The following is an 11,592-nucleotide window of genomic DNA, read 5'->3' on the forward strand; positions in this document are numbered from 1 at the left end:
CCCCCCCAAAACATCTGAGAGGTCCAAAAAATCAGACATGACAAAGAACAATTTTAGAAAGCATTCACTTGTGTGTGTGTGCGTCCGTGCGTGCGTGCGTGCGTGTGTGTGTGTCTTTTAATTCATTTCACACAGACGGGCAGAGACAGTGTGGAAGGCAGAGCCTGCACTGTCCCCCGCTGGTCAACTGTAGAATAACATGATGGCCCACATCATTGTTCTTGTGTGTCAGATTGATTGGCAGCATGGCTCAGAGGCACGGGGGCCATCAAGTAACTTAAGGGTCATTAGTTCGATCCTCACTTCCCCTGGTGACCAAGTCCAAGTATCCTTGAGCGAGATACTGAGCCCCTAATTGCTCCTGATGGCCCTGCAATGGACTGGTGACCCGTCCAGGGTGAACCCCGCCTCTCACCCAATGTCAGCTGGGATATGCTCCAGCCACACACCCCCCCCCCCCCCCAACCATTAATGGATAAGAAAATGGATGAGAGGAGGAGTGGATGTTACATTAATCCTTGTTCATTTTGTCTAATGCATGTGACACTGATATTAGAGAAAATCTCGCTGGATATGAATCCTCCATCTTGACAGCACCTCAGAAATAATCTATAATCTATGAGACCAAGGAAAATGACGCATCATGACAACAACAAAACCAAATGTTTGCTGCACTATAAACATGACAATTGTGGAGTTATTGTTCTATGATGCTGCTTTGTAAGAGAATATACTTACATGAAATGTGTGGAATTTATTCATGAGCAGCACATTTTCTTGATTTATGGCCAAATCATATTTTGTGAGCTCACAGTGACATTGACTTTTGACCATCCATCCATCCATCATCCATCCATCATTCATCCATCCATCCATCATTCATCCATCATTCATCCATCCATCCATCCATCCATCCATCATCCATCCATCATCCATCCATCATTCATCCATCCATCCATCCATCCATCCATCCATCCATCCATCCATTCATCCATCATCCATCCATTCATCCATCCATTCCACGTTTTGACTTTTATGTAAACATTCTTTTCTCTAAAATAAAGACCAGTTCAAGTCAAGTCTAGCTTAAGTTCAGTGTAATGTTTTTACACAGCCAAAAATTACGTGACATTTCCCTCAGACTGTTGTTTAATGTTGAATGCATGACTCTGAAACTTTTCACCCTTAATTTGCAGTACACAAACAAAGTTTGAAAAAAAAAAAAGGTGAAGAAAACCATAGTGGAATGTTTTGATACATTATGAAGTACAATTACTAGCTATTAGCTATATTACATCAGCACATCTTGCATACAGGAGAGGTGAGAACAGCATGTCCTATCGATGACGTTCTTAACCATAAAAAAAGCAAACAATAACAGCAGCTCAATAGCAGAAGTGATCATGAAAGGGGCGGGTCTTGTTTACTGGGAAGGTCTGAAATCTATTTCCTCGTTGATACTAAAGTTTTTATAACCTTCACTTTTACTGTTCGAATCCCTCTGAAGATTCTGGAAGCGGCGTGCCAGACTTTTCTTCGCACGATTGCCTTGACTGGCATTTTTGTGATCTGGCGCTCTGTTTCTTCACACAATCAACTTGTTTCATTGTAAATGCAGAATCAAACCAAGTTGTGAGTTGAAGTGTCGGATTATTCATGTTTAAGTATCAGTTGCGTTGAAAGGAAAAGCAGCTGAAGAGTTGACTTTAGTGCACCGGGGAGCCGGAATGTTAAAAGCAGTAAATTGAGTGTCACTTGATGAGAAGGACTATAGAGGCATTAGCGTCAGTTCAAGTGTTAAACCTGAAAGACAAGTGATGTGTAACGTGTGAAATCCGTTTAAGTGATGAAAACACTTGCAGTTACACTTTTCCACACAGTTGAATCTCCTGTGGATGAATACGGATCAAATATGAAAGATGAATACATCTGAAGTGGATCATTCACTGAGGGAGGGATGTGTAGAAAAGATCATTTGTTTATTTTCAAGTTCATGAAGTGAATGTTTCCGTCACTCAGCTTCTGGGGAAACACCCTCCCACCTCCACCATCATGGGCCAGCCTTCGTAAAGGTTGGTTTTTGCGTCATGAGGAGCTTGCTGACGGATGAAGGAGTTCAGAGTCAATTGTTATGCATTTTTAGATGTTCATAAAAGACTAATTTCAGCCTCACTGACCTTCTCAAAGGAGCTTCTGTTTCCCATCCCACCTCTTCCCACAAACACCCAGTTGTCACGGTATTTTACAGACTGGATCAAAGTGCTTCCCATCCCGACAAATATCTCCCTCATTTCACTCGTCATCCTGCAACAGAAAAGAACAAGAGGGTTGTTTTGTGCAGTCGCTGGAGCGGATGAATCAACGCGGTCCTGACATACTTTGTGGTCACATCATCAAATGAAGCTGCAATAACAATCATTCCCGGTTTAATCGCCTGCAAATATGCCAGGATGTCTTCTGGGTCTGTTGTTAAAGAAACAAGGGTGGGGAAAAACAAAACATTAGTAAAAAAAATTCATTAGACTCTTAAATTGACAGCTTTCTTTTTTTTTTTGTCTAAAGAAAAAAAGCTTACTTCCAGCTTTCATATTAAGATAGGCGCTTTTTTCCACATCTCCATTTTCACCTGTAATCAAACGAATGATTCATTGAACATGATTAAATAAAATACTCCTTTTTTTTGTTGATCTCAGAATGTTGGAACCTTCAAAGCAGGATAACATTCTCTCGTCCTTTTTTGATATTATTTTTGGGAGATTTTGGGCAGTAACTCGCTGATGAGAGCATTGGCTTATCAACAGAGTGAAGTCACACAGCGACTGCGTTCTTTCATGTGTTTTTCAGCAGCAGTTGGTTTTTTTTTCCATTTATTGTGAAAGAAATGTATCCCTTTACAGCAGGGTAGCATTCTGTAATACATAGATAAACCGGCGCGATTTAGAAAATTTATATTGTTATTGATATTTAAATCACTGTGGAAATTGTACATAACTGCATTTATATCCGTATATCCTTTGTACCCATTTATTACTGTGTATTGTTTGACATTTCTAACTTGACCAACTATCCACTTTGCTGTTGTCATACTTTCAATTTCCCTCGGGACTTAACTTAGCTTCACATAACTTAATTGTGACCAACAATTCTGATGACACTGTATGTGAAAGGTTCATAATTTCAAATAGTGGCCAAATGAGCTTAGATGATCATAAAAGTGTTTTAAATGTCACATTTTATAATCTTTTGCCTCCAAAATGTCTCAGAAACCCCCCTCACAATGTCGCGGTTAAAAGGTTTTATGTGGGAAAAACTTATTAGGAACTCCATTTGAAACGATAAACATCCTTAAAATCTTCTTTAAGCATTAGATTCAAACTTTAAGATGTCAGTAGAACTTAGGCTGTGGAACCATGTCACGAGTAGACGGAGGCTGGCAAAGTACCACTTCTAATTCTTGTGGTTTGATTTTAGTTTTCTGGAGGTTAAGGAACCTGATGACCTCACCAAACTGCCCTTCCGTAGCTCAAGGATCATGATATAAAACTTCCAAAGCGGCGTACGAACAGAAGTGAACTTGGAAAATATGTTTGAGATTCTTTAATACTGCATAGACTCTCTTTTTTTGTTCAGTATTTTTTTTACTCACTGTTTATGATGACAATATTCAGTCCTGGTCCCACATTATTCAACACCTGACTCATGATGCTGTTGAAATGAAGTCTAATTTTAGTGCAGAATCATTATTTCCTTTAAAAAAACAACAACACACACACACAAAAAACCCAATCGTGTTCAGGATGAAACCCGTACATTTTACCATCAAAACAGATCTTTGGCCCCACAATGTTTGCTGCTCCGCTCCTGACGTGAACAGCAAAGTGCTGAGGTGGGCAGACCCCGTACAGGTTGCACTTTCTCGCGGGTGTAGGCAAAGCTGCAAATACAGAAGAACGATCAAAATGTGCGACATTAGAAACACGAGTTTTACTTTGATTTAAGTCCCAAAATAATTTAAGAGATTTTTTTTTAACTTACTTGTTTTGATTTCAGCTTGGATTTGCTTTGCCTCGTTATTAATCCCTACAACGGCAGAACCGAGACACTCATTTAAAAAAAAAAAAAAAAAAAACTGTGAATGAAAAATTGATCAGAGAATATCACCTCACCTAAAATACTTCTTTTCCCCTGAATGTCAAAAGATTTGATTGAGATTTCCCAAGTTATTAGGAGAACGACCACCGCTGCAGCAAAGTTCAGAAGAGCTGCCAGACCACAATGAGCACGGTGACGTCACCACACCAATCACCATAACCTGGGTTTTAATCAAGTATCTCACCCCGATATCTCATGCCTGCCACTGCGTCCCTGCGCGGCCTGGATCCTTGAAGTATTCAGCATAAATAATTGTCGACCTTCTCCTGATCATTGTACTGTGACTCCTCCTTGTGCCACATACCAGCAGGATGTGGTGTTAGATATTGTTGACACACCCACTGTCTGCTTGGTGATCAAGTTTCTCTTTTCAACGTCAGCCTTGGGGGAAAAGGCCACTAGTAAGGGATACTGCTCGACCGAACAACGCAGAGCAAACTCAAGACAGTTTGCAAACAGGCATGAAGAGGTGCAGAAACCACAGACCTGCGATTTCACAGGGGATGATGGCATCCAACTAATGAAGAATAACAGATATTTGTATGCCAGTTGTTGATGTATTCAGTTTTATTTCGATTACACGCCATTTTCTTTGATGTAGACGACATCTCAACCTCCTGTAAGATCAATAATAGGAGATCTCTCAGGATCTCTCAGGATCTCTTGTATAGGCCACGCCCCCTAGGGACACACCTGATGGCGAACAAGCTACACCAAGTAGCTGAGAACAAATGTACCTCCAGTTGCTTGTTCGTGTTTTGTTGTGATGGAAGTAAAATGTAGAATCTGTTTGTGGATGAATTTGACGGACGAGGAGTCCTGTCACCCCTGGGGAGCAGCGAGGGATCGTTCAGTGCCTCAAAACCAACCGCCCCCGGTGTGCCTCATTTTTAGGGCCTGAGCCTGAAGGCACTTCAGGCGAAAGACCCTGTTATGTTTTTAATATACAATTTCAAGTGGGAACTGGCTGGAGATAAAAATACAGCTGCTAAAGATTGGACTTTAAAAACATATTTGGGACGGATGGGCAAGGTTAGTAATCCCTTAAAATAAATCAACAAGCGTCTGTCCTGCTGATGTGTTTCAGGAAGCAGGATTAGAGAAAATAACCTGAGCAGAACCTGCGGTTTCATTCTCCGGCTGTTAACATGTCTCCTTTCATTCAGTCCCTGTTTTTCCTGAGCTCTGTAATTAGCTGAGCTTTAATATCACAAGCCAAAATCCTGATGGGATATTACCTCTGTTCTTCAGATATCTAAAGCTACTGTGACTAATCTGGAGGATTTGGGCTGACCTTTTGTTGACCCCCCCTCCCCCCTCGATCATTAGGAACACCTGTGTAGTGATGGCAGCCTTTTCTAATCGGCATCTTGATGTTCTGCACCTGTAAGATAGACAGATTATTTTAGCGAGGGAGAGATGATCGCTAACACCGATAGAGACGCATTTGAAGATGTTTTGAAGACAAAGAACAAATCTGTGGAATTAATTTGATCCAAACTGAAAACAGCAGCCAGAATAAAAGTGTTTATTTTGTCAGGAAACAGTTGACGGTTGTGGGGGGGAAAAAAAACAACAAAACACAATCTGATTTTTGATGAATAATTGAGTGGAAATAGAAGTCAGAGACAAGAAGAATTCAATATTTTGAAAATCTTCTAAAAGGTCAGAAATGCACATTTTGACAAACAGACCTGACAAAACATTCAAGCAATGCCTCTTTTAAGAGGATGAGTTTGTATCATTAGGTTTATATCCTTTGAAATGTGCAATAAAAACACAATAGTGGAGCTTTAATTGTGTTTTGGAATCATCCATCCTACTTTTTCACCCTCCTGATGATTTTCATGGCTTGTAGTGTAGTTTATTAGCCTCTGCGGCTGCCTGTCTGTAGCCAAAGCACTGTCAGAACCTGTATTTCACTATAGAGTAGCAGCAAATGAATTCATACCATGGTGTAATAATAAAGCAGACCAGAAGAGGGTCTTTGTGCACCACCGCTGACTTCATTCAGAGGCTTGAATAACTGGGGATTAAAACGCATCCTTTGACCCCTTTGACGACGCCATACTTGCGTTCTGTAGCAGGATGACAGCTTTGACCCACTCTCACCTGCAGAATTCACGTTGAAGCCTTTCCTTTCAAAAGCTCTGAAGAGAGTATAGCAACATAATCAAGGTCGCGTGTTAAAGCCAAGGACAAACGAGGAAGCTGCAAGGATCAGCTGGTTCACAGGTTGAATATTTTAATAATAACATAAATTAAGAGGTTCAGATGCTATACAATATGTAAAATGATAAGCGGAGGGCATCATTATCATCGTTCACACCACCGCCAGCATCGTCAGTAACTGCGCCGCAAATCACATTCATGCAAAAAGTGCAATAAAACAGGAGTTGAACACTGCCAACAAGAGGAGACCGGCAACTTCAAGTCTCAACTTTTATCACACATTCAATAATTAAACAAATGATCTCTAATGAATGATTCACCTGTAAGAAGACTCTTATATTTGGCTTTGTGGATGTCAGAAAAGCATCGCTGCAACATCACTTTGTCCCAGAAGTCCATTACTGAGTCTCTGAACCTCCAAGCAAATTTACTTAAGAGCAGGTTAATGTTAGCATAACAAGGAAAAAAGAGATTTCAAAGGGGAAATGGGCCGACTGATAGAAAGCTGCAGTCTCACTGAGTCGCAGCAGCCATTTATTTCTGGATGCTGTATCAGTCTCACTGTCCGTCGACACTGCTACAGTGCGGTGGTGTTCCAGGATTATTGAGGTACATTTAGCCACAGCCAATCAGGACATTGTTGCTGTTGAATTCGGTTACTTTGTCACCTCAGTTTATCGACCGATTCATTTCAGGTGAATGAATGTGCTATTAGCCGCTGTCCCGATCCCTCTCTTTTCACAGGATCTGAAGAGTTCGTGCCACAATTAATCATATTTTCTTTTAACCTTGTTGTAAATGAATGAGCGTCTTACTAATGACAAGTGAAAACAGGAGAAATCTAGACGTTGGAGGATTTTTTCATGTTTTTAAGGCAGCTTAAAGCTTCAATTAGATATACTTCTTAGCTTCAAGCTAATAACACTGGCTGGTGTTTTCTAACTTCTGGAGTCTGCAAGAACGGATGCGGGGGGGGGGGGCATCTGTAACTGTGAGTGCTTGAAAGGCAAATTACACTTTTGGGTGAAGTAACACTTTAAAAGGCACCAATTAATATTTTCTCACTGCAAACCTGCATAAATGTGTATTTTAAACCTGCTTAAAAAAAAGCGGATTGAATTGAGCCACTCTCATGGTGAATAGCCACAATGAGAAGGCCGTTTTTTTTCTTTTTCTCTTTTCTTTCCACATCCCACGTTATTAACCACGCCGGAAAACAGGGTAAACAACAGCCGTGGTTACAATGTGATATCTTTTACTCCCGTCTGTGTTTCAAACTCATCACTGACTAGACAGAAGCAGAACTATCTGTTTCACTGGGTTTGGAGTTTACGTCAATGCAACAGACAATTTCCATGTTTACTGCGGAGTCCTTTCACCAGCGAGTGAACGTAGATTGAACCTGTTCCCACGGCAGACACAAGCCAGATGTTAGCAGGTGCATTCTGGCCAGTGGAAAATGGGCTTTAGGTTAAAGAAAACCAAACAAAAACACACTACAAGAAAAAGAGAAATGGAGGCAATAAAGGAACATAAACAAGATTTTCCACTGCCAAAAAAAAAAAAAAAAAAAAAATCACAAAAGAGCTTTGTGAAGGGTTTTGTAGGCCTGGCGATGTGGATCAGTGTCACTGATGATACAGATCAAGCTCAAAATGTCACATACAACACTTAAAAGAACCGAAGCTTTGATGAGTAAAACTCCATAAACACAAATCTGCACAATTCATCCATAACACAGATTTGTGCAGTCTGTCTGTGTAGCAGCAGGCACGTCCAGATTCATTCCAGAAGATCCTGTCAAGAGAGAGAGGGGGAGAGAAAACGGGAAAATGACATGTGATGTGATAATGAAGGTTACGGCTGAACACAGTGGGACTGCTGAGAGTGAAAGCTCCAGTGCAGAGGGTTCAGATGAAGCAACCTCGTCTGACTCCTCTCCCACAGTGCAGGCTGTGCTGTCGCCATCCTCCTCTGTCACCACTGAACCCTGATCCAGCCGCCGCCGCAGCAGTGAGTATCTGTACGTCGCCTCACTGGAATAAAGTAATGTGACACACCAAGGTGTGTGCGTGAGAGTGTGTATTTACTGGACAGAGTCATTTAAAACAACCCTCTCAAGGCTCATTGATTACATTTGCTTACTTGACTGGGAAGCAGTATTTTCGGATGATCAATACAGCAGCAGCTATTGCCGCCACAGAGACGAAGATCACCGCCGCAATAATCCCAGGGTGAAGCCTTATCCCAACCTAAAAAGACAAATGTATCCAATAAGATTTAACAGTGGGGTAGTTAAAGAGCCCATAAAGCTAACTGCTCACTTCATAGTGTGTGGCTCAAATAAAAAGAAAATAAAGGCAGGAGATATGACAGTCAAACAGCAGTGTTATGGATCACACTGATGTAGAACAGCGGGGGGCTTCTTCAGTGACCACAGAACAAAAAAAAAGAGGCATCTCAAATCAGAATTTTGATCATGAGCACAGATCTTTCTCTCTTTTGCTCATCCATCCTGAGGAGGCAGATGGCTGAACAGACCCATCTGAGCATGCACTTCTCTGCGGTACACTGGGCAGGTCAGGGAGGACGTGGGGATCACCAACGCAGCCGCAAGTCTTTTTTTTTTTTCCCTCTTTGTTTTTTTGGCAGATTTGTGATGCTGTTCTAACAGAGGACTGCTCCCCCCTGCCTCTCTCTCTTCTTCTCCGGGCAGGTCAGTCCTGATCTGGAGGTTTCCAGGTCAAATCTAAAACTCCTCAAGGAGAATCCTTGTAATGACTTATTAAACCACCTTGTCTTGTTCCAGCCGTCTCACGCGAGGCTTTCTGGTCACATGGTCAGTCCATCTGAACTGCAAGCGGGGTGGGGATAGGGTGTCAGGAGGATGCAGCTCTGTTCCTCCGTCCCAGTTCACTCACTTAACACTCTCCTTTCACTCCATTTGACACTCTTTCCAATAGTTGGTGGTACATCAGAGGGAGAGACACAGGTGGCTTTAGGGGTACACAAGGAAAAGCAGTGGTAATACTACCGTAAAGCATATACTACTACTCAACAATGATGGGCAGCAAACCACCCACCCTCACTGTTGGGCCTGTGGGCCGTGCGTGCGTGTGTGTGTGTGTGTGTTCTTGTACTTGCTACATATTGAGGACTAGAATACATATTTAATGCACAGAGTGAGGACATTTTAGCTGATCCTCACATTTTCAAACGGCCATTTGAACATCAAGACTTGGTTTTAGGGTCGAGGTTAGAATTAGGATCTGGTTTGGTTTAGGGTCAAGGTTAGAGTCAGGCAGTCAGCTGAAATGGCTAGGTTTAGGGTGAGGGGCTAGCCTTGCACAGGTGTCAAACTGAAAAAGCAACACCTGATTCTACTTAAATCAACTAGGCTGTGTCCACACAGCTCATTTGTTGGATCAGGTGTTACTTTTGCTTGGTTGGAATGAAAACCTGCAGCCACGCGGCCCTTTACTGGATCAGTTTGACACCCCTGGCAAGGGAATGCATTATGTTAATTAAAGTCCTCACAAAGATATAAATACAAGTGTGTGTGTGAGTGTGTGTGAGTGTATGTGTGTGTGTGCATCCACCATCTCTTAATCTATCTGGCTCAACCTGTTATGTGCCAGTTCTCGTCATGATGGAGGTTCCACGCAGGGTTTTTAACAACTGGTCAACCTTGTTCTCTGCTCCCTCGGGGTCAACTTCATCTAAAACCCACCATGGTGGGGGGTACTGGCCTTGCTGAGGACTGCAGTGAGTATCAGTGAGTTTTGACGTGCTACATGATCCCGAGACATCTCAGGTGGAGGCAGATCAGTCTCCCTGTCCAGATGCAAAGATAGCAGCCCGGTAGAGCTTCATTCTTGCTCTGTGGCAGTAATTTCCCAGACACACCTTGTGAACTTCATGTGCACAGCACAAGACTTCTTCCCAGGTAATTGAACCTTGAGGTGTGGGCTGGCTGGAGGGTTCCCTGAGAGCTGAGCAGTACCAGACTTCAGGTACTCTGTGTTTAGGCTGCTGGTTGTCAGGCTAAAGAAGTCCTGATTCTTCACCGGAACACAGTCATCAGTAAACACATGTTTCTGAACACACACACACACACACACACACACACACACACACCCTCATACCCGGATAACAGCCTGATCCCTGCGCTGTTGCTCCGGGATAACGTCATCTGTGATGAAGGATGATTGCGTCACCTCACGTGTAAGTCATTCACCACTCACCTGAGACAGTTCAGTCTGACCTCCGAGAGTGAATCCTGTTGTATGTTCGAAATATGTGGCAAGTTCTGAGAAGGCGTCATTAGTTTATGACACACGGATCTATATAACGTGAAATTGTATTCGGTCGCTTTAAAATCTTCCAATAAGTTCATTGTTATCACTACCTGGTGATGATAGGAGCTTTAACATCAGGCTGAAATTGGCGGAATGACTCACATTCCGTGACGAGAAAGTGTTTTAACATCATTTCTTTCTTCATTAAATGTTCATGACAGTTAATATCACACCGCGTTTGTTTTGTCTAAAATTTGAGTATTTCGATCATGTCGTCTAATTTACCAAACATATGTCAATTATTTTTTAAAAGAACTCTTGACACGTTACGTGTTTCATGTCCACATACCTGTTCGGCGGACATGTCTGATAACCCTAAAAGTCCAAAGTTGTGTGACCTTCAAATAGAGCTCGCTTAATAAATGCTACGAACTTAAATTTGGCATCGGGCTCCAAAAGGAAAAAGTAAAATATTTAGAGACCGTTGTCGCCATTGTTTGTTTACTTCCTGCTTGCTCTCACCTTGAGCCTCGCAACATTGTCACGCCCATTTCCGGGATACGTACGGATTTGATTGGCGTTAAGCTGCGTCCAGGTGCGGGCGGATGGGAAGGGGGGCTGTTTGTCATGGATTTATTACTGATGTTCTTGACACTGGTCAGTATCAAGGGTTGACCAAAAATTCAGTTTCAGTTAAACCTCAATCAAATAAACGCTACATAATTTAAAATATGCACGAACACACAAACAATGTAGTTAGAACAACAGAGGACTGCCTATATCCAGCAACTGAAAGTTTGAATTAAGCCAACAAAAATCATATGGAAACTACCACTTTCATAAAATGAATACAATATATTTAATGTGTGGTATTCAGTGTCTACATTTATATCAGCGGTGTTGTCCTCATCAGGATCGGTGGAGGGAAAAGTACATAGTTCCTTTATTTAAGTAAATAGAACTAGCTAGA

The 11,592-nt window shown here is 42.0% G+C and overlaps 1 protein-coding gene and 1 long non-coding RNA gene across 5 annotated transcripts; both read right to left on the minus strand.

Moving 5' to 3' along the window:
* Window positions 1-1,160: 1,160 nt before the first annotated feature.
* LOC147268138 (protein FAM3C) lies at window positions 1,161-4,471 on the minus strand. 2 transcript variants are annotated; one of them, XM_086200783.1, is made up of 9 exons: window positions 4,337-4,471; window positions 4,167-4,262; window positions 4,036-4,080; window positions 3,811-3,934; window positions 3,647-3,705; window positions 2,576-2,626; window positions 2,379-2,463; window positions 2,178-2,304; window positions 1,161-2,099 (listed from the first exon to the last, which is right to left on the minus strand). In XM_086200783.1, the coding sequence occupies exons 1-9, from the start codon at window positions 4,347-4,349 to the stop codon at window positions 2,016-2,018; spliced, it is 684 nt and encodes a 227-aa protein (XP_086056909.1). In that variant the 5' UTR covers window positions 4,350-4,471; the 3' UTR covers window positions 1,161-2,015. The 2 variants fall into 2 exon arrangements, with proteins under 2 accessions (XP_086056909.1, XP_086056910.1); XM_086200784.1 differs by lacking the exon at window positions 3,647-3,705 and having other exon boundaries at window positions 3,818-3,934.
* Window positions 4,472-6,281: 1,810 nt separating this feature from the next.
* Window positions 6,282-11,157, minus strand: LOC147268139 (uncharacterized). 3 transcript variants are annotated; one of them, XR_015112305.1, is made up of 5 exons: window positions 10,972-11,157; window positions 9,119-9,320; window positions 8,470-8,576; window positions 8,249-8,360; window positions 6,282-8,121 (listed from the first exon to the last, which is right to left on the minus strand). It is a non-coding gene; the product is annotated as an uncharacterized LOC147268139 (long non-coding RNA). The 3 variants fall into 3 exon arrangements; XR_015112304.1 differs by having other exon boundaries at window positions 10,569-11,157; XR_015112303.1 differs by lacking the exon at window positions 9,119-9,320.
* Between the last annotated feature and the right edge of the window lie 435 nt (window positions 11,158-11,592).

This window comes from Aulostomus chinensis, chromosome 3 (genome assembly GCF_037954235.1).
Source record: "Aulostomus chinensis isolate RoL2024-O1b breed Wild chromosome 3, RoL_Achi_v1.0, whole genome shotgun sequence".
Classification (NCBI taxonomy): Eukaryota; Metazoa; Chordata; class Actinopteri; order Syngnathiformes; family Aulostomidae; genus Aulostomus; species Aulostomus chinensis.